The 19,575-nt window shown below is 40.8% G+C and overlaps 1 protein-coding gene across 1 annotated transcript in view; it reads left to right on the top strand.

Moving 5' to 3' along the window:
* camk2a (calcium/calmodulin-dependent protein kinase II alpha) overlaps nucleotides 1–18,815 on the top strand; it is a 117,780-nt gene extending 98,965 nt beyond the window's left edge. The window contains exons 13-19 of the mRNA XM_036588111.1: nucleotides 1,134–1,174; nucleotides 4,413–4,445; nucleotides 4,898–4,946; nucleotides 7,062–7,137; nucleotides 11,479–11,573; nucleotides 15,441–15,682; nucleotides 18,151–18,815. Of these exons, the coding sequence (XP_036444004.1) occupies nucleotides 1,134–1,174; nucleotides 4,413–4,445; nucleotides 4,898–4,946; nucleotides 7,062–7,137; nucleotides 11,479–11,573; nucleotides 15,441–15,673 (527 nt within the window). The 3' untranslated portion in view covers nucleotides 15,674–15,682; nucleotides 18,151–18,815. The remainder of the gene's footprint in view (nucleotides 1–1,133; nucleotides 1,175–4,412; nucleotides 4,446–4,897; nucleotides 4,947–7,061; nucleotides 7,138–11,478; nucleotides 11,574–15,440; nucleotides 15,683–18,150) is intronic.
* The last annotated feature ends 760 nt before the right edge of the window (nucleotides 18,816–19,575 follow it).

The following is a 19,575-nucleotide window of genomic DNA, read 5'->3' on the forward strand; positions in this document are numbered from 1 at the left end:
CCTTGGCCGAGTTTTGGCTCTTAAAGCGATAGTTAGTATTGGGAGTGTAACATCAACATACTGCTAGCATATGGTGACAGACGGTTCAGGTTGTTGTTACTGTTTTAATGTACTTTAATCCTTTTTTATAGCTAAAAGTGTGTCATACAGCATCATAAACCACTTAGCAACTCAACAAGCGTTGAGACATGAAGCTGAAGTTGGCTTCCTGTTCAGCAGCTTCGTATTCAAATTTTCAGTCCTACCTTAAGTGGTTAGTTACTGCAGCACTATTTAAGGTTGAATAAGGAGCTGATGAATAGGATGCCAACTTCCCTAACAGGTCGAATGTAAAGAATTAGGCCAGCATGCTAATTGGTGGGGTAAGTTTCCATTACTTCTTAGCAACATTAGCCTCTTAGCTCCAGTGCTAAACCTGAAGAAGCACTAAAAACGCCAAGCATGTCTGGTGTGAGTGTGGAAAACCTTGCTAATTAAATTTTTTGCCAAACTGTCGCTTTAAATATAAAGTGAAGGACAATTTCTCCCCGGAGTGCGGAAGGGAAAACCCCCACACATGCAGCCACCAGCGGTCACAAGGCCAGGGCCCCGGGATCAAGCTACACTCAGCCGGCTAAATTTAGCGAACGTGTTGAAAAGAATATATGAGCGAGGGAAACACCCTGATATGACTTACAGGGAAAGAATTAAATAACAGGATGATTCTCTCAGCCAGAGGATACGTTTGAATGAGAAAGGCAGCCAGTTAAGTGGTGTTAATGAAAACGTTTCAGCCGCTGAAGCCCTCAGGAAGGAATGTGCCGATGGCTCAAGTGCTTCTATATCAGGGAAACCTCACTGTCTAGCCTCGCTGCCTTTCGGTGGACTGGACACTCTGGGCCTCTTCTGCTGGTGGGCATGGAAATTTGCATATGTGGATTGACAGATTGACATCTGAGACCTTCTGCAGAGCTCCTGCGTGTTGAGGTTTCTCTGCAGGCCTTCTGAGCGCTCGGCAGGAGAAGCTGGTGGATTTGCTTCGTTAAAGACTGGACCGAGGGAACGGAGCAGGACCATGCCCTTTGCCCTCCTTTTCTGGGCATTTATGCCATTTCTGATCGCTCTCTCTCTCTTTTTCTTTGTCTCTCGCTCAGGAGGAAAGAGTGGCGCCAACAAGAAGACAGATGGTGTGAAGGTAGGGGCACACGGGTGTTCACCACACTGTACAACTGAATCAGGGGTCAGTCGGTCAATCAACTCGAGGATATACCAACACCTTGTTTATTATATATGCAAATGTTTTAGACACCTGAGCACATTATTTAAAATTTATTCAAAATTTATCTGGGCAGTAAGTGTTTTGTGCTCAAAACATCTAAGCAAATAAACATTAAACAAACAATACATTAAAAAAAATGTTTTTAGAAAAGTAGATGATCTCTAGTGAGCTTGTTTGGGTCCAGATTTCTCCTGGACTCTTCCAGCATCACATGGAAATGTTAAATTACATCAGCAATTCCTGATTTAATTTAATTTAATGAAGTATTGGTTAGATTAACCAGGTTTTGGGGGGGTAACGGTAAACACTTGACTTTCTCGAGGAGAGCTTTGGAAATGGCTAAACAAACAATGTTAACATAATATCACAAATGGATTGTTTATTTGTTTGTATTTATTCTTTTTAACAAATAAATGCTTACTGCCCAGATAAACAGATGTGGCATATTGTCTAAGGTACAATAAAACTTTTCCAAATTACTGTATGGTGTGGTCAGATATGGCCGGTTCACTAAAACCTTCCAAAGAAAAACTTACATAGGATCTTAAGATGAACACTGTAAAGTTTATAATGGTGAACAACATAAAAAAAGTTTTCAAATTTTCTTTTCAGGAAATCTTCTTTAATTTCTTATTAGATTATCATTGTTTATTTTTGTTTTATTTTTAGGATCCCCATTAGCTGCTATCACGATAGCCGCTATTCCTCCTGGTGTCCAGTAGACATACTATACATTACAAAATAGTGCAATAACAATCAACGAAACAAGTCATACAAAATGATTTATCTTGTGGCCTAATGATTACATTCTGTAATTGAAGGGCTTTAGCTGTTATACTACTGCAGTTTAATTCATTCAGTGCCTGAAGACACACAGGAATGGAGGAAAAGCTGGATATAGCTATAGTAATGTGAGTAGTAATGTGTGTAGTAAGCCTTCAACTACAGAGGCTGTTTTGAGGTAGGACAAGTGTGAGGTTATTGATTAAGAACAATGCTAACACTTTACTGTAGGGCACAATTCATAAGGCTACATGACATGCACATAAGCTTGCCATGACAACTGACATAGCACTACATAAAAGTTTATAAATGCTTATTCCAATAGGCATCATCTGTCATAAAGGCTACTTTAGCTAACTTTGATCAAAATTGGCAAATACAACCTTTATAGCAAATGACGTCTGTTAGAATAGGCATTTATAAACATTTATGTAAGTCTATGTCAGTCATCATGACAAGCTTATGTAGATGTCATGTAGCCTTATGAACTGTACCCTACAGTAAAGTGTTACCAGAAAAAATTTAAGAACCTTTTTTTTACAAGAGTTTTTAAGGTTTGGAGGGAAAAAGCATTTAAGAAGATTTAATTTCTTAAGACACTTTCATGAACAGGAATTTCTCTAGATGCAATTGTCAACTGAAACTACGATAAGATAAATGTAAAGAAAGAAGTACAATTAAAGATCAAAAACCTTTGAATAAACTTCATTCAAATGGTACCACAGTTGCACATCAATGTTCAATCAAAATTTTGCATCAGCGTAGCTTTTGCCCTTCAGTTTACTTACACTAGATAGTAAATGTGGTCATATAGTACAGTCCATTATTTATTTGTTACTTATTTATAGTACATTTTTAGTGTGGAACTGATAAGCACATTTGAATGAAGTCTATTCATAGACACATGAGCATGAGATTGACTGTAACCTCATTAACTCTTATTAAGCCTGAGGAAGTGTGATTCAGTCTCCCTAACAAATGACTCTTCCAGAAGCTTCTGTCTGGCTGTGTCTACCTCATCCTAGCAACCACTAAAGCAAACTAAACCCACACCACAATTCCCACACCACGCCAGCACAAGTCACCAAGTGTACGCCTTCTGCCAACTGACCTCTCTATGCTTTTGTATGTTTTGTAGAACAGGGTGGACCCAGTTCATTTGCCATTTAGTTGTAGTGCTTAAAGGGAAAATGATCAATTCTGGTACTCAAGAAATCCATTTCCCCTTTTCTGTAATCTACTCATGTTTTCAGATTATTTACAAAAAAAGTAATGTTGTGAAGATGTGAAGTTTCCACTGTGTTAAATATCTCATAGATCAAACACTGATCCCCCATGTTGGTTACCCATAGATCAGCCAGCGATCACCACAGATTAACCACTGATCCCTATAGATGACCCAAGTAGATATCCCCCCACATAGATACCCATAGATCACACACTGATCCCCATCGATCCCCCAAGTACATTCCAGTGTATCCCTGACATAGATACCCACAGATCACCCCCTGATCCCCATAGATCCCCTGAGTAGATTCCCACATATCCCTGACATAGATACCCACATATCACCTACTGATCCCCATAGATCCCCCAGGTAGATTCCCACATATCCCTCACATAGATATCCATAGATCATCTTCTGATCCCCATAGATGCCCCAAGTAGGTACCTATATATTCCTCACATAGATACCCACAGATCACCCACTGATCCCCATAGATCCCCCAGAGAGGTACCTATATATTCCTCACATACATACCTGTAGATCACCCACTGATCCCCAAATAAATCCTCTAAATAAATATTCATATATTCCTTATATAGAAACCCATTAATCACCCACTGATGCCCCGTAGATCACTAATAGATCACTTATAGATCACCCATGTCACCTAACAATTTTTGTAGAGCCAAGTGTACCCAGTGTGAAAATGATACATTTGTCACTACTACTATGGAGGAATGAGTCTCTTCTTCCTCTTCCATAACATTTCCACTGTAATACATAACAATGAACATGACATTTCACACCTTTACAAAATATATACAAAGTTATTAAGATTACTGACGCCGAGCTGTGTTTTGGGGTAAATAATGCAGATTAGAGTGGTGATGGCAAAGACCAATGCACCATGGTGGAAATGCAGATTCACAGTGTAGGCATTTGTTTGGAATTGCTACTAGAACGGAACAGTGTCCAGAACCTTTATTAGTGGCACTGTCACTGACCAAACCGTGAGCCAGTGCTTCAGGAGAACACTCACACACATGCTCTGAAATGTCTGTGGTCTGTCCCTGTCGTGCCCTGGCCTCCGTCTCCATCCCATTCCGTGTTCTCCTGTCTAACCTTTTCTCGTTTCTTTTCCAGAAAAGGAAGTCCAGTTCCAGCGTCCAGCTGATGGTGAGTGTGTATACCCCTCTTCTCGAGGTCACACAGACCACGACTTTCCTTAAACACGGAAAGTTATTCCAGAACAGACGCCCCCTAGCTGTGAAAAACAAGCCAGCGCGTTCAGCAAAAAAAAACGTTGCTGTACTTCTGTATGGAGCTGGACTTTCTTTTTTTGTTTTTTTTGACTGTGAACATCTCATGTCTAACGTTACCCCAAACCCCTCGCGTTTCTGATGTGTGTGGGGTCACTGATGTACTGTAGCTGTTCCCTCTTTCCCCTGCGTCTCCGTAATCCAGCATCCTGAGGCCCACTAACGCTAAATAATAATCAAAGGAATCGATTCTTTTTTCGAAGGCGCAGGAGAGAAGATCCAGATTTTCCACACAGCTGCTTCCTGGCGAGGCTGAGGTTCTAGAATTGAGTGTTGAACCCTAAATCTGCCTTTGTGTGTTACTTACAGGAGTCCTCTGAGAGCACAAACACAACTATCGAAGATGAGGATACCAGAGGTAAGTGCTGCTCAGCACACTTTTATTTTGATATTCATTACTGAAAATGAAATTGGAATTTGTTTTGGTGAAATTTGTCTCCAACATAGACAATACAAATATAGAATATACATACAAATACAAATATTGAACGGAACATATATTTCGCCAGTATGTAAATTGAATCCACATGGTATTTACAACAACATAGATCAGGTTGGAGATCACTGTTCAGGGTGCAGGTGATCACAAACAAATCACCAATATCCACCCCACACGGACCCCTCAAAATTTCTCATATATCACCCATATAAAATCCCAAAAGGTCACTCATATACCTCACATTAATCCCTAAAGGATCACCCATTTATCCCTTACATAGATCCCCTATATATCTCCCAAATATATCACCCAGATATAAATTCTCTATACATCACCCATATATCCCCCACATACATTCCCTTAAAGATCACACACATATAGCCCTCATAGATCTCCCTTATATCCCCTATAGATTCCCCATGTTCCCCATATAGCCCCCTCATAGAGCCCCGCTGGTCATCCATATGTCCCCATTACGTTCCTTAAATCGATATCCCACATAGATCGCTCATTGATCCTTCATAGATCCCCTAAATTGCTCAGATCCCCCAAACAGATCCCTCATAGATCACCCACATATTCCCCATAGACACCCCAATAGATCACCCATATATCCATTACATAGATCACCCATATATACATTACATAGATCAGCCATATATCCCCCACATAGTTCCCTTATAGACACACCATATATCTCAACACAGATCCCTTGTAGATCACAAAAGTATCCCATACATAGATCCCCATAAAGATCTCTCATAGATCACCCATATGCCACACATAGATCCTGCATAAAGCCACCACATATCCCCCATATAGATCCCTTATAGATCACAAATGTATCTCCCACATAGTTCCCCAGTGCATCACCCATATATGACCCATATAGATCCTTACAAAGATCACCCACATATACACTCCTTGGCAAAAAAATGGGCCAATGTTAAACTTTTAACGGTCTTAACAAGAAATCTTTAAACTAACAGATGAAGTAATTTAATGTGGGAGAGCTTCTCCCTTTAGTTTCTTTACTTGTTGAAGTTTTGTGTATAAATCTGCAGACAACCTTTCACAGAAAGACGAGTCAGTATTTTTCAGCTTTAAACAGCTGGAAAACATTGCTGAGCTAGTTTCTGTTTAATGTGAGACCAAATATTCTCTGTAGAGTTTAAATCTGGACTCTGACCAGCCAGAACCATCAGTAAAAGCCATTATATTTTGGGCTTGGCACATTGTTTTACCCAGGAGTGTACTCTACATATCTCCCATATTGGTCCCTTATCGATCACCCAAATATCCCCCGCTTGGATCCCTTCACATCACTCACTGATATTACACAACACCAGCTACTCAAACCAGAGCCTAAACCTGCCAAAGTGTCTGAACTACCGCACTGGACAGGGCTCGCTGGTTTGTGTGGGCTATTTTGAGGTCAGTCTAACGATGTCAGTTCAGTGCGCAGCAGTGTTAGATTAAATGTAGCAATGTTCATATTTCAGCTTATATTTCAGAGGATCCTGAAACATTCAGTGGAAAAATCAATGTAGGACAAACTGTATTGGTTGTTGTATCCATCGCAGTGTTTTTCAATATCATATTTTATTTTACTAATAGAGAAGGACATTTAGTTTTGTTTGTGTATAATAAGTGCATGTGAAATATTCCTCTGGATGTTTGTATGTGAAAATTCAGTAATATTGCATGTATCATCTACAGTTAAAGAGGGTGTGCTGATCTGTTACCCTATTGATTGTTTACAACTTCATTTAAATTACTTGAGACCTATAAAATTGTAGCATATAAAACTTTTAATTAGATTGTATTTCTTCATTTAAGTATTCTTGTACTCAGGACGTCTCAGACAGATGCAAACCAGATTTGGTTGTACTTTACAGTTACAGTAAAGGTACTAGTTTATTAACTGATTGATTAGTAGTAACGTCTGAAGTGAAGTAGAGAGCGCTGTGTGGCTGTGAAGCTGGTTTGCTGTGGTTGTGTCTGTATGTGAAAGTGTTGCTGTGTGTTTGTCAGTGAGGAAGCAGGAGATCATTAAGGTGACTGAACAGTTGATCGAAGCCATCAGCAACGGAGACTTTGAGAGTTACACGTGAGTTTCAACCCCCCCGCCCCTTCTCTTTTACTCTTTCCTGCCCTGCATTGAAAAAAAATATCCTGAATTTACTTGATTCAAATGTGTATTCACAAATTCACTTTTTTGATTGTGTGTAAATTTTATACTTTTACTCATAAAATGTTTCTATTGTTTTGTTAAAAAGTAGTAGTTCATGTGACCAAAAGACTGAATGTAATGATAAATGATTAATTTAAGTAGTTAAATGGCCAGTGAGTGTAGATATGGTAGTGTGTTTCCAATAATATGGCCAGTGTGAGTAGGTATGGTTGGTGTTTCTGATAAAGTGACCAGTGTGTGTAGGCATGATAGGCATTTCTGATAAAGTGGCCAGTGAGTGTATGTATGATAAGTGTTTGTGATAAAGTGGCCAGTAAGTTTAGGTATGGATGGTGTTTCTGATAAAATGACCAGTAAGTTTAGGTATGGCAGGTGTTTCTGATAAAATGACCAGTAAGTGCAGATATGGTAATGCCCAGTGAGTGTAGGTATGGTAAGTGTTTCAGATAAAGTGACCAGTGAGTGCAGGTATGGTAATGGCCAGTGAGTGTAGGTATAGTAAGTGTTTCAGGTAAAGTGACCAGTGAGTGTAGGTATGATAGTCATTTCTGTTAAAGTGGCCAGTGAGTGTATGTATGGTAAGTGTTTGTAATAAAATGGCCAGGGAGTTTAGGTATGGCAGGTGTTTCTGATAAAATGGCCAGTAAGTTTAGGTATGGCAGGTGTTTCTAATAAAATGACCAGTAAGTTTATTTGGATCACAGAAGAAGACTGTAAGAATGAAAGTTGATGTTAGTGTTTCTGCAGCAGCAGAAACTCAAAGGCTTTATGGAGCAGGATCTGTTCAGGATCTCAGCTCAGAAGATGCAGCAGTACCTACTGATCAGCAGAGCTTAAAAGAATGGCTCAGTGAAAATTCTAATTACCCCCCACCCCAAAAAAACTCAAATGTAAGTAAGACATGCTTCTTTATTTTTAGCACTGGAGCTGTGGGGCTAATATAGCTAACGAGTAATGGAATGGAAGATGGCTGCTACTACTGTTTATAGCTGCAAAGCTGCATACTCAAAATGTTCACGGTAAAAATAAACATTCAATCCTTAAAGTCCGAGGTTACAAGTTTATGATATGAAAATATTTATACGACACTGAAATTGAGTCATATATCAAATATCCTGCAAATGTTAAACAAGAAGTGAATGTAATAAAACACAACTTGAAAAAATTTATTGAAACAGCACAGTGGAACAGTACAGCAGAACAGTACAGTGGAACAGCACAGCGTTTACACTGCAGAACAGCACAGCGTTTACACTGCAGAACAGTACAGCAGTACAGTACAGCTTTTACACTGCCGAACAGTAGAGTGGAACAGTACAACATTTACACTGCAGAACAGCACAGCGTTTACACTGCAGAACAGTCCTGCAGAACAGTACAGATTTATACTGCAGAACAGTACAGTATTTACACTGCAGAACCATACAGCATTTACACTGCAGAACAGTACAGTACAGTGTTTAGACTGCAGAACAGTACAGTGCTTACATGGCAGAACAGCACAGTGGAACAGTACAGCAGAACAGTGCACTGGAGCTGCACAGCGTTCACACTGCAGTACAGTGGAACAGTACAGCATTTACACTGTAAAACAGTACAGCACAACAGCACAGAAGGACTACAACAGTGGGGCTACAGTGAACAGCATTTACACTATGGAACAGTACAGCATTTACACTGCCAGAGAGTACAGCAGAACAGTACAGCATTTACACTGCTGGAGAGTACAGCAGAACAGTACAGCATTTACACTGCCAGAGAGCACAGCAGAACAGTACAGCATTTACACTGCTGGAGAGTACAGCAGAACAGTACAGCATTTACATTGCCAGAGAGCACAGCAGAACAGTACAGCATTTACATTGCCAGAGAGCACAGCAGAACAGTACAGCATTTACATTGCCAGAGAGCACAGCAGAACAGTACAGCATTTACATTGCCAGAGAGCACAGCAGAACAGTACAGCATTTACATTGCCAGAGAGCACAGCAGAACAGTACAGCATTTACACTGCCAGAGAGCACAGCAGAACAGTACAGCATTTACACTGCTGGAGAGTACAGCAGAACAGTACAGCATTTACACTGCTGGAGAGTACAGCAGAACAGTACAGCATTTACATTGCCAGAGAGCACAGCAGAACAGTACAGCATTTACACTGCTGGAGAGTACAGCAGAACAGTACAGCATTTACATTGCCAGAGAGCACAGCAGAACAGTACAGCATTTACATTGCCAGAGAGCACAGCAGAACAGTACAGCATTTACACTGCCAGAGAGCACAGCAGAACAGTACAGCATTTACATTGCCAGAGAGCACAGCAGAACAGTACAGCATTTACACTGCTGGAGAGTACAGCAGAACAGTACAGCATTTACATTGCCAGAGAGCACAGCAGAACAGTACAGCATTTACACTGCTGGAGAGTACAGCAGAACAGTACAGCATTTACACTGCTGGAGAGTACAGCAGAACAGTACAGCATTTACACTGCTGGAGAGTACAGCAGAACAGTACAGCATTTACACTGCTGGAGAGCACAGCAGAACAGTACAGCATTTACATTGCCAGAGAGCACAGCAGAACAGTACAGCATTTACACTGCTGGAGAGTACAGCAGAACAGTACAGCATTTACATTGCCAGAGAGCACAGCAGAACAGTACAGCATTTACATTGCCAGAGAGCACAGCAGAACAGTACAGCATTTACACTGCCAGAGAGCACAGCAGAACAGTACAGCATTTACACTGCTGGAGAGTACAGCAGAACAGTACAGCATTTACACTGCCGGAGAGTACAGCAGAACAGTACAGCATTTACACTGCCAGAGAGCACAGCAGAACAGTACAGCATTTACACTGCTGGAGAGCACAGCAGAACAGTACAGCATTTACACTGCCAGAGAGCACAGCAGAACAGTACAGCATTTACACTGCCAGAGAGCACAGCAGAACAGTACAGCATTTACACTGCCAGAGAGCACAGCAGAACAGTACAGCATTTACACTGCTGGAGAGTACAGCAGAACAGTACAGCATTTACACTGCCAGAGAGCACAGCAGAACAGTACAGCATTTACACTGCCAGAGAGCACAGCAGAACAGTACAGCATTTACACTGCCAGAGAGCACAGCAGAACAGTACAGCATTTACACTGCAGAACAGTACAGTGGAACACTACAGCATTTACATTGCAGAACGGTACAGTATTTACACTGCAGAACAGTACAGCATTTACACTGAGGAACAGTGCAGCATTTATCCTGCCAAACAATACAGCAGAACAGTACAGCATTTACACTGCAGAACAGTACATCATTTACACTGCAGAACCATACAGCATTTACACTGCAGAGCAGTACAGTGTTTACACTGCAGAACAGTACAGTGCTTACATGGCAGAACAGCACAGTGGAACAGTACAGCAGAACAGTACACTGGAGCAGCACAGCGTACACACTGCAGAACAGTACAGTGGAACAGTACAGCATTTACACTGTAAAACAGCACAGCAGACCTACACTGGAAATCCTCATCGATCATGTTCATTTTACTGTTGTGATTGGCCAATCATTTTAACCCTGTATATACCTGCTGGAAAATGCCTGTGTAGCATAGAACGATTAACTTAGCCATGCAGAAATTTCTGTCACTCAATGTACTTTGAACATGTATATTTTGTTCTTACAAGAGCAAGATTAAGAAAACACAGATTTAGGTTCTGTAGGGCTTTAAATAGACCCAAGATATAGTTTAAACATAACACAAAAAAGTGTGTTATTTATCATATCCTTTTTTAGGTGTGTGTTAATGTCCTTTAGTCCATGTTTATAGATAACAGTGAGTCATACAGAGTCAGAAACCACAATCACATCTATAAGACATCACTGAACAACTACTCATGGTATGAGGTGATTATGTGGTGATTTAGGTATGCAGTTAGCACAGTGCTATATAGTGGGATATAAGCTTCCATTACTTGTTAACTACATCAGCCTCAAAGCTGCAGTGTGAAATCCATATAAGAGGATTTTTCATTGAGTTATTACTTTAGATTTGTTAGAAGGAGATGAGAGTGGTAGGTCCTGTCTGTTGGGGCTTCTGAGCTGACTCAGTTTCTAGCTGAAGTGGCTGAGTGTTCTCTCTGTCACACAATAATGCCCTTGAAAGTTTTCAGAATGGTTCAAAGGGTTCCTGTCTCAAACATTAACTCACCCTGGCTCTCTCACTCTCTCTCTCTCTGTGTGTGTGTAGGAAAATGTGTGATCCGAGTGTAACGGCCTTCGAGCCTGAAGCTTTGGGCAATCTGGTGGAGGGGCTGGACTTTCATCGCTTCTACTTTGAGAACTGTAAGTCCTTGTGTGTTATTCTAACCTGTTCAAACCTTTCAGTATCCAGTCTAGACTGGATCAGGAACAGCGGAAATACCTTTGACCCCTAAGACTCCTGAGAATGTTTAAGAAATAAAAATAACAGAGAAAAGCTGTATTTTATGCCTTTAGTACCTACTGTAGTTCAGTAGTTACTGGAAAATTAAGAGCAGCCAATGAACAATTCCTAGTAGATGCTGAATATTTCATAGTGGGTACTAAATAATCAACAGTAGATAGATACTGAATAATTCATAGTTTAAGCTGAATCATACGAATTAGGTACTGAATAATTCATACTGGGTACTAAATAATTCACAATAGATACTGAATAATTCATAGCGGGCGTTAAATAGTTCGTTGCATTTACTGACTACTTCATGGGAACTGAATAATTTATAGCAGATACTGAATAATTAATTGTGGGTACTAAATAATTAATAGTAGATAGATACCGAATAATTTATAGTGGCACTAAATAATTCATAATAGATACTGAACAATTTATAGCAGATGCTGAATAATTAATAGTGGCTACTAAATAATTAATAGTAGATAGATACTGAATAATTTATAGTGGCACTAAATAATTCATAATAGATACTGAATAATTTATAGCAGATACTAAATAATTAATAGTGGATACTAAATAATTCGTAGTAGATACTGAATAGTTCAGTAAAAGTTCTAATGCTGTTGTTGTTGGTCAGTGACGTTCTGCTCTGGAATGTTCTTTTCTGGTCATTAAACTATGGCTGTTTCTCAAGCACAGAGGCTTACTGGTAAGCAGCCATTGCGGAGACAGTGGTCAGCCTCGCTCTCGGTGTGTACTGATTATAGACTGGGCTGCTGTTTACAAATAGCAAACATTTGTTTGCAAATGGCGCACAGTGGTTTCATGCTGTGGTTTCATATCTCTTGTCGTGTGTAACTGACCCCTTTCATAAGGCCTGAATCAGAGGCGTGAGGACCTGTGAGTGGGCAGAGCTCTCAGCTTTAATTACTCACTGTGACAAACTGTGCATTTCTGAATGACTAATTTATATATTTAGAGTCTTCACCTAATAATTGGAATGGAATTACTGGCATCAGCTTAAACTTGTGGTACAAAAGTAAGTAAGTAAGTGTGTTATCGCGAAATAAGATCACAGCTGTGGTTTGGTCGCCGTAGATCGTCACAGCCAGGATGTTATTCACGATAACACACTCCTCGAGTGTTCTATTGCTTTTATACAACAGTTAAATAAATAAAGTAATAAATTAATAAACTGGGCCGTGAACGCGGCGTTTAATATGTTTTAATGTTCGCAGTTCCTTCACCAAATTATAGTTCCTTAACAAGCAGCTTGTTGCTACGTCAGAGTAATGAACTCTGCTCATTCGCTGCTCAGTCTGCTGTAAGCCTCGCCTTTTGAAGTACGGACTGAGCCATAAAACTGCTGCAATATCAAGTTCAGCTCAGTTTTGTCAGTTTTTGCCAGATCAGTATTAATGTTGTTTTGTTCCAGCCAGTCTGTAAAGCATCTTACAGCCCGTTTAGTTTGGCGAATGGTGTTGGGTTCATTTCTGGCTGATTCCAGGTTGTTTAGCTGTTCTTCTGTCTCAGCTGCCGACTGAAAAGCTGCTCAGTGGTGATGACAGTTTGGGAATTTAGTGTCGTCTCATCTTCAGAGTCTGACCAAATCGGCTGTCGGTCAAATGTGATCTTAAAAGTGTCCATTTTCTGTTTGTGGCAAAGTAAGAAGTAAAATGTTCAAATGGCTTGAGCGTCTCCTACAGCTGTCAAAGTCGTTGCTTAGCAACAGCATCTCAGCAGAGTGATACAGTGTTCAGTGTCTCAGCAGAGTGAAACGTGCTGTTATGGTGAAATAACAGCTTAGAACGTATCTCAACCAATCAGCTTGCGTGGCCAGAACTAACTTCTGGTAAAGAATGCTGGGTAATATGCAAGGTTATTATTATTATTGTTGTAATAACCTTTTATCAACTGTTATATCTCCCTCTCTGCATGCGTTTCAGTGTTAAATCCGCAGTGTTACCGCTCTACATACAAGTTTGATTGGTCCCCACTCAGTTCATTTGCATAAAGCTCATCTAGAACGACAGAGCGGAGAGATGATGTGCATCAGCACTTTGAGGTGTTAGTTAGACTATTTTTATATATTGTTATCTCTGGCCTCATTGTAGCATCATATGACATGTTCTGTTTGATGAAAACTAGCAAAATGAATGAACAAATAAATAAACAAATAAAGGCAAATCATTTGTGCATCATGTCATCGATCACGTAGCATATATGCAGCTTAAATTTCAGCACCCCTCAGGTTTCGTCTAATTGTCTTGCCCGTACAGTTTCATTGAAATCAGGCTGACCAGTCGGAGCTCTATCGTCACTGATGCAGTCCAAGCAAACGTGTGCCAAGGTGGCAAACACGCTGAATATAAAAATGCAGAGCTTAAAGAAAATGGGAACGCTTCACTGTAACGATGTGTGCAGTAAATGTTCATGTGCAGTTCAATGTTCATAATGATGAACAGTGCAGAAAGACAGCATTATAATTACATGCAGTCATTTAGAAACAAGAATTGTCAAGTCATTTAGAACATATTGTGGCATCTGCTAAAAAGAAGGCGCAGGAAATGCTTTAAAGGCGAATGCTCTTTTATTGAACAGGCAGCAAGGGAGAACCGCCGCTCAGCACTGCTGACACAGCCGAGATAGCAGGCAGGTCACTTCTAGCCATACACTTTCACCTGACGGTAGGCAATAACACTGCACCAACTGCCCCACAGCCCAGCTCAGAATGGCACAAGTAACACTTGTGCACATCATTAGACTAACAACAACAACTTATTTACAATAAATGGCTCTCTGGCCACAAGCGCGGCACCTCCCGAGAGGCTGTGCGTGTGACCGCTGTGCTTGGCCACGCCTCCTGCACTGCCAGTAGCGGGACACTACAATATAGTTTAATGAATTAAAAACACACTGATGCTTAGGCCCAATCCCATTTCACCCCCTCGCTCCTACCACTTAGCTCTACCCCTCTGTTTTGCGTGTTCATGTCTAGGGGTAGGGTGTCCCGATTTTTGTTTAGATAGAGGGGCAGGGTGAAGTGTTGGGGCTACATGACCCTCCAAATGGAGGTTTTTCAGAGACTCCAAACAGAGAGTTATGAGAAAAAAAGAAAAGCCGGCAAGATGGAGAACAAGAGACCAAAGAAACCCACAAATGTGAGAATTTTCCCCATTAAAAGTTACGATAACCACTGTATTATCTTAGTTTAATGTCGTTTCAATGTATTATGTTCCTTTGTTCATAACAAGCATAAAAAAACGCTAGTAGTGCTGATCTCTCGGTAGCTTACTGACTAAATTTCATCACATTTAAGGTGGAGCAGGAAAATTTGAACAAGAAGCTGGTGAATAGCTGACTGCATATCACTGAAGAATTAGTGGTGGGCGATATTAAATAATTGCCCCCCTTTGAAGATCATATGATGCCCTAAATGTAACTAAAGCCCAGCAGTGAGGAGCTGAACTTTACCCTCCTCTGCTGTCACTGCAGACCGGCAGGGTCGCCTACAGAGCAGTGCTAGTAGCTGTTAATGAAGTAATGCTCTTTTTATTTGAGGGTCCCATTTCAGAGGGCAGATTCCAACCACTACCCCTTGTAATTCAGTTCCAGGGGCAAAGTGACACTTAAAAACAAGGGGCAGGAGTAAAACTAAGAAATGGGACTGGGCCTTGGTTTATACTTCATTTCTTATGTATGTTTTTGTGCCACTGTATAATCTCCTGTATAACAGAGTAATATATCTGTGTAAATGTGTTTGTCTGCTGCAGTGTGGTCTAAGAACAGTAAGCCGGTCCACACCACCATCCTGAACCCGCACATCCACCTGATTGGGGAGGAGGCCGCCTGCATCGCCTACATCCGCATCACGCAGTACATCGACAACAATGGCATGCCGCGCACCGCGCAGTCCGAGGAGTCCCGCATCTGGCACCGCCGCGACGGGAAGTGGCAGATCGTCCATTTCCACCGCTCCGGAGCTCCATCCACAATTACCAAGTAAGACCATCAGGTAAAGAGGCCTGAGACAGATCTGAGAGAACACAGCTTAAAGGAGCAGCTCAGCCAAAGATCATTTTTACACGAGTTATTTATCTCCCCTTGCTGTGAGCTAATGTAGCTAACAGGCAATAGAAGCTTTTACCCGAAATCTTCACATACTTGCCCTAAACGTGTGAGTGAAGTTGACATCCTGTTCTGCAGATTCTTATTTAAATGGTCTGTTCCACCTTAAAGAGCACAACAGTTACATTCTGGCATCTAGGGCCATAATCACACATACTGCTTCTGCATGGCGGAAGTGTGAACGTGCTGGACTTTCATACATACAGTGTTTGTGCTGAGCAGTGAGAAGGTTATTTCCAGACAGATATATGGTCACATCACTCACTCTGCTCAGCAAAAATAGTATTTATGAAAGTGCGCGGTATGTTTGTTTATCCTCAACAGCATTCTAACTTGTGATTAGGTGAAAGTTTCAAGCGTGGTAGACCAACCAGGAAATCTGTTTGGTCTGTGGAATGTTTAACTAGTATTTCATCATGAATTAAAGTTTGTATATTGCTGTTGTCGGAAGAAAACCTCGTAATCTCCATTTATGTGAGTTTAACATTGTGTGTACATTTCATGAAGAATGGACCAAAAGAAATGTCCCAAAATGACTTGGAAAAAAGTCTGGTTCCATTGACTTACATTAAAAGTGAAGCAGGTTTTTTTCCTTCTCCTGTAAAGTTAATATTTTGGAGATACGAGGTTTTCTTCCGACAATTGTGATACGGTTTTGTATTTAATTTTCATGGCTTGTTTTGATGTATTTTGCTGTGTGACGTGTCTAAGTACCACGCTGCCTCAGTGCGGCGTCTGGGATGCTCAGCCGCTTCGCACGCACAGCCTGTGTGAAACCGCTGACCGGTTAATGTGGGTGCCAAAATGAAAACCATGACTTTCCGCAGTAGTAAGTGTGAATTGGGCCTAAGGCTGCCAATGTAACTGCTGCGCTATTTAAGGTGGAATGGAAAGTTCATCAGAAGCTGCTGAATATGAAAGCTATGTGGAGGTGTTCAGTAATAATCCATAATAAACTTGATTCTGACACTGTATGACTCACTGTTATCTATAAACATAGACTAAAGTACATTAGCATAGATAAAAACAGCAGCAGTTTGAGTTTTGTCCAACCGTATGTCACCATGTGCTAAAATTATGTTGATGCTATGCTCCAATTACTTACTATCACTTTAAGAGCCAAACCTGGCCCAGGACCAAGACTCACTGGTCACATTCTGGGCAGAGTTAATAGCCTATAAAGAGCTATTAAAAATGGAAAGGTCAGATCTGTCCTGGTGAATCTGTATAAATAGCCGCCACCTGAACAGACTTGGCTGAAAAATTGTGTAAATTTGATTCTTCATTGAATCTCCTTTAATCTGCTGTGGAGCAGCTCAGGTGTGGAGAGGAAGGTGACCGGAATGGAATGATACCTGACCTTTGTGACCCTGAGCTCAATCTGAAGCTCTCACTGATAACAAAATGATCTGTAGGGGCGAAATATGAGATTCCATGATGCACTGAATCATTTCCGAAATAGTCATAATTGAATTGAATCATTGTAAGATCAGAGATTTATACACTCTCTCTCTCTTTCCCCTTTCTCGCTTGTTCACTCACTCTTTTTTTCTTTCTCTCTCTTTGTCTCGTTCTCCCTCCCTCTGTCTTTTTCCTCTTTCTCTTTCTATCTCTGCCTCCTTCACTCTTTTTTTTCTCTCTTGCTCCCTTTCTATCTCCTTGTCTTTTCCCTCTCTTTCTGTCTCTCTATCTGGCCCTTTCTTCTCTCTTCCTTTCCCTCTCTTTCTTTCTTTCTTTCTCTCTCTCTGTATCTCTCTCATTTTTTCTCTCTATCTTTCCCTCTGTATCTCTCTCCCCCATTTTTCGGTCTCTTTCTCATTCTTCTCTCTCACACTCATTCTTCTCTCTCTCTATTTGTCTGATTCTGTATCTCCCTCTTTCTCTTTATCTCGCTCTGTCCCTGCTCTATCTCTCTGTATCTTTCTCTTTCTCTTTCTCTCTGTTCTCCTTTTCTCTATCTTTCTTTTTGTACCCTGTCTCTCTGTCTTTCTCTTTGTGTCACTGTCTCTGTTGTTCTCACTCTCTGCTGTTTTTCCATATCTTTCTCTTTCTCTCTCTTTCTTCCTACTTCTATTTTACCTCTTTCTCTTTCTATCTCCCTTCATCCTTCTTTTTTCCTATCTTGCTTACTTTCTGTCTCACTATCTGGCCCCTTCTTCTCTCTCCTTCTCTCTCACTCTCTTTCTCTCTCTCTCTGTTTCTCTCATTTTGTATGTCTCTCTCTCTCTTTTTCTCTTTCTCGCTCTCTCTCTCTCTCTCTCTCTCTCTTTCTCTCTCTCTCTCTCTCGTTTTTCTCCTTTCTCTCTCTCTCTCTCTCTCTCTCTCTCTCTCTCTCTCTCTCTCTCTCTCTCCCAGTTGAGCTGTAGTGTAGGTGGGGTTTGCAGTGAGAGTAATCCTGGTGGTCCACGCTGCTCTGTGGTTTTACTGCCCACCTGCCCACCTGTCTGAGGACCCACGAGCCCCTGCTTCACATTCACATGAACTCCATCCAGGCTTGTGTTTCTCCACCTTCATCGCTCACTCCTCCAGCGTGTGTGTCGATACGCCTTGCTGAGGAACATCTCCACCACTCCTCTCCGCCACTCCTCCACCACTCCCCCACCGCTTTTCTCTTCCGCTGTTTTACTTGGAATGCAGCATTTTTCCAAGGAAAACTGGTAAAGAGTGAGAGTTATTAACAGAACGTAGTTTTTGATTGTGACGGGACTGATTATGTTTGACTCGTGATGGGAACCATAAAGAGAAATATGTCCTACAAAACGAGCTCGACGTTGTAGTTCTGGTTGACGGTGTGTTGTTTTTGAGCCCATGTTGTAAAATAATAGAGAGTAACGTTTGGAGGTGCATGATTAACGCTTACCTGTTTATTTAGCCTAGAACTACAGGGGAACAGTAACGGTGTACGTTTTCTAACACTATTATTTAACTGTACAGTAATAATATACTTCCTGTTTGACTTATAAATACTCTTCATATTATATTTAAACTTTAAACTCCTTAAAAGTATAAGTTTGTCTGTTTGGATTTATAGAGAAACGCCACTGCTTAGTTCTGCCGAAGTTTAAACTCCAGGTCGTTTTAAGCAAAACACGATTATGAAACAATATGAAATAATAATAACTTAGAACACAAGGACAAACCAAAGTTACAAAATTAATAAATAACTTCCTGAACGTATCACAGTCGAAGCTGATGCTGCTTTAACAGGGTCAAGTGAGCTAGCTAATGTTTACAGTAGATCACAGACAACAGCGGCGTCTTTAAGGGCTACAGTGAAGGTCCACAATCATTTCGATTAGAGAAGAACTTTCATTTTAATCATTTTAATATCACAGTGTTTCATTATTTTCATTATTTTGTATTATAATTATTATTGTGTGGTCACATGTGCTTTGACTTGCAGTGTTGATGCTTTTGAGTGCCAGTTCTGTGCAGATTTCCAGATCATCACCCCGAGAAAACCCCCAGAAAAAGCCGTAACTTGTCAGATTACACTAAATTTACTCTGAACCAGCTTTGAATTTGCATAATTCAAATGCGCCAATCGATTTTAACGTTAATAAAATGTTAAATCAACTGACACATTTCAGTGAAGTAAATTCAAGGCACTGTTTCAGTGCTCTGCAGTGGTCAGTAATGGATATTACAGAATGCAGAGTAACTCTGTAGGGCAGTAAGTGAGGACTGAAGTGTCTGGCCAGTCAGATTTGACAAGTCATATTTCAAGTTTATTGCTTGTTATGTTGAAGCTCTGATCGCTGAAGTGTTCAGCATTAATCA

This window comes from Colossoma macropomum, unplaced genomic scaffold, assembly GCF_904425465.1.
Source record: "Colossoma macropomum unplaced genomic scaffold, Colossoma_macropomum, whole genome shotgun sequence".
In the NCBI taxonomy this organism is placed as follows: Eukaryota; Metazoa; Chordata; class Actinopteri; order Characiformes; family Serrasalmidae; genus Colossoma; species Colossoma macropomum.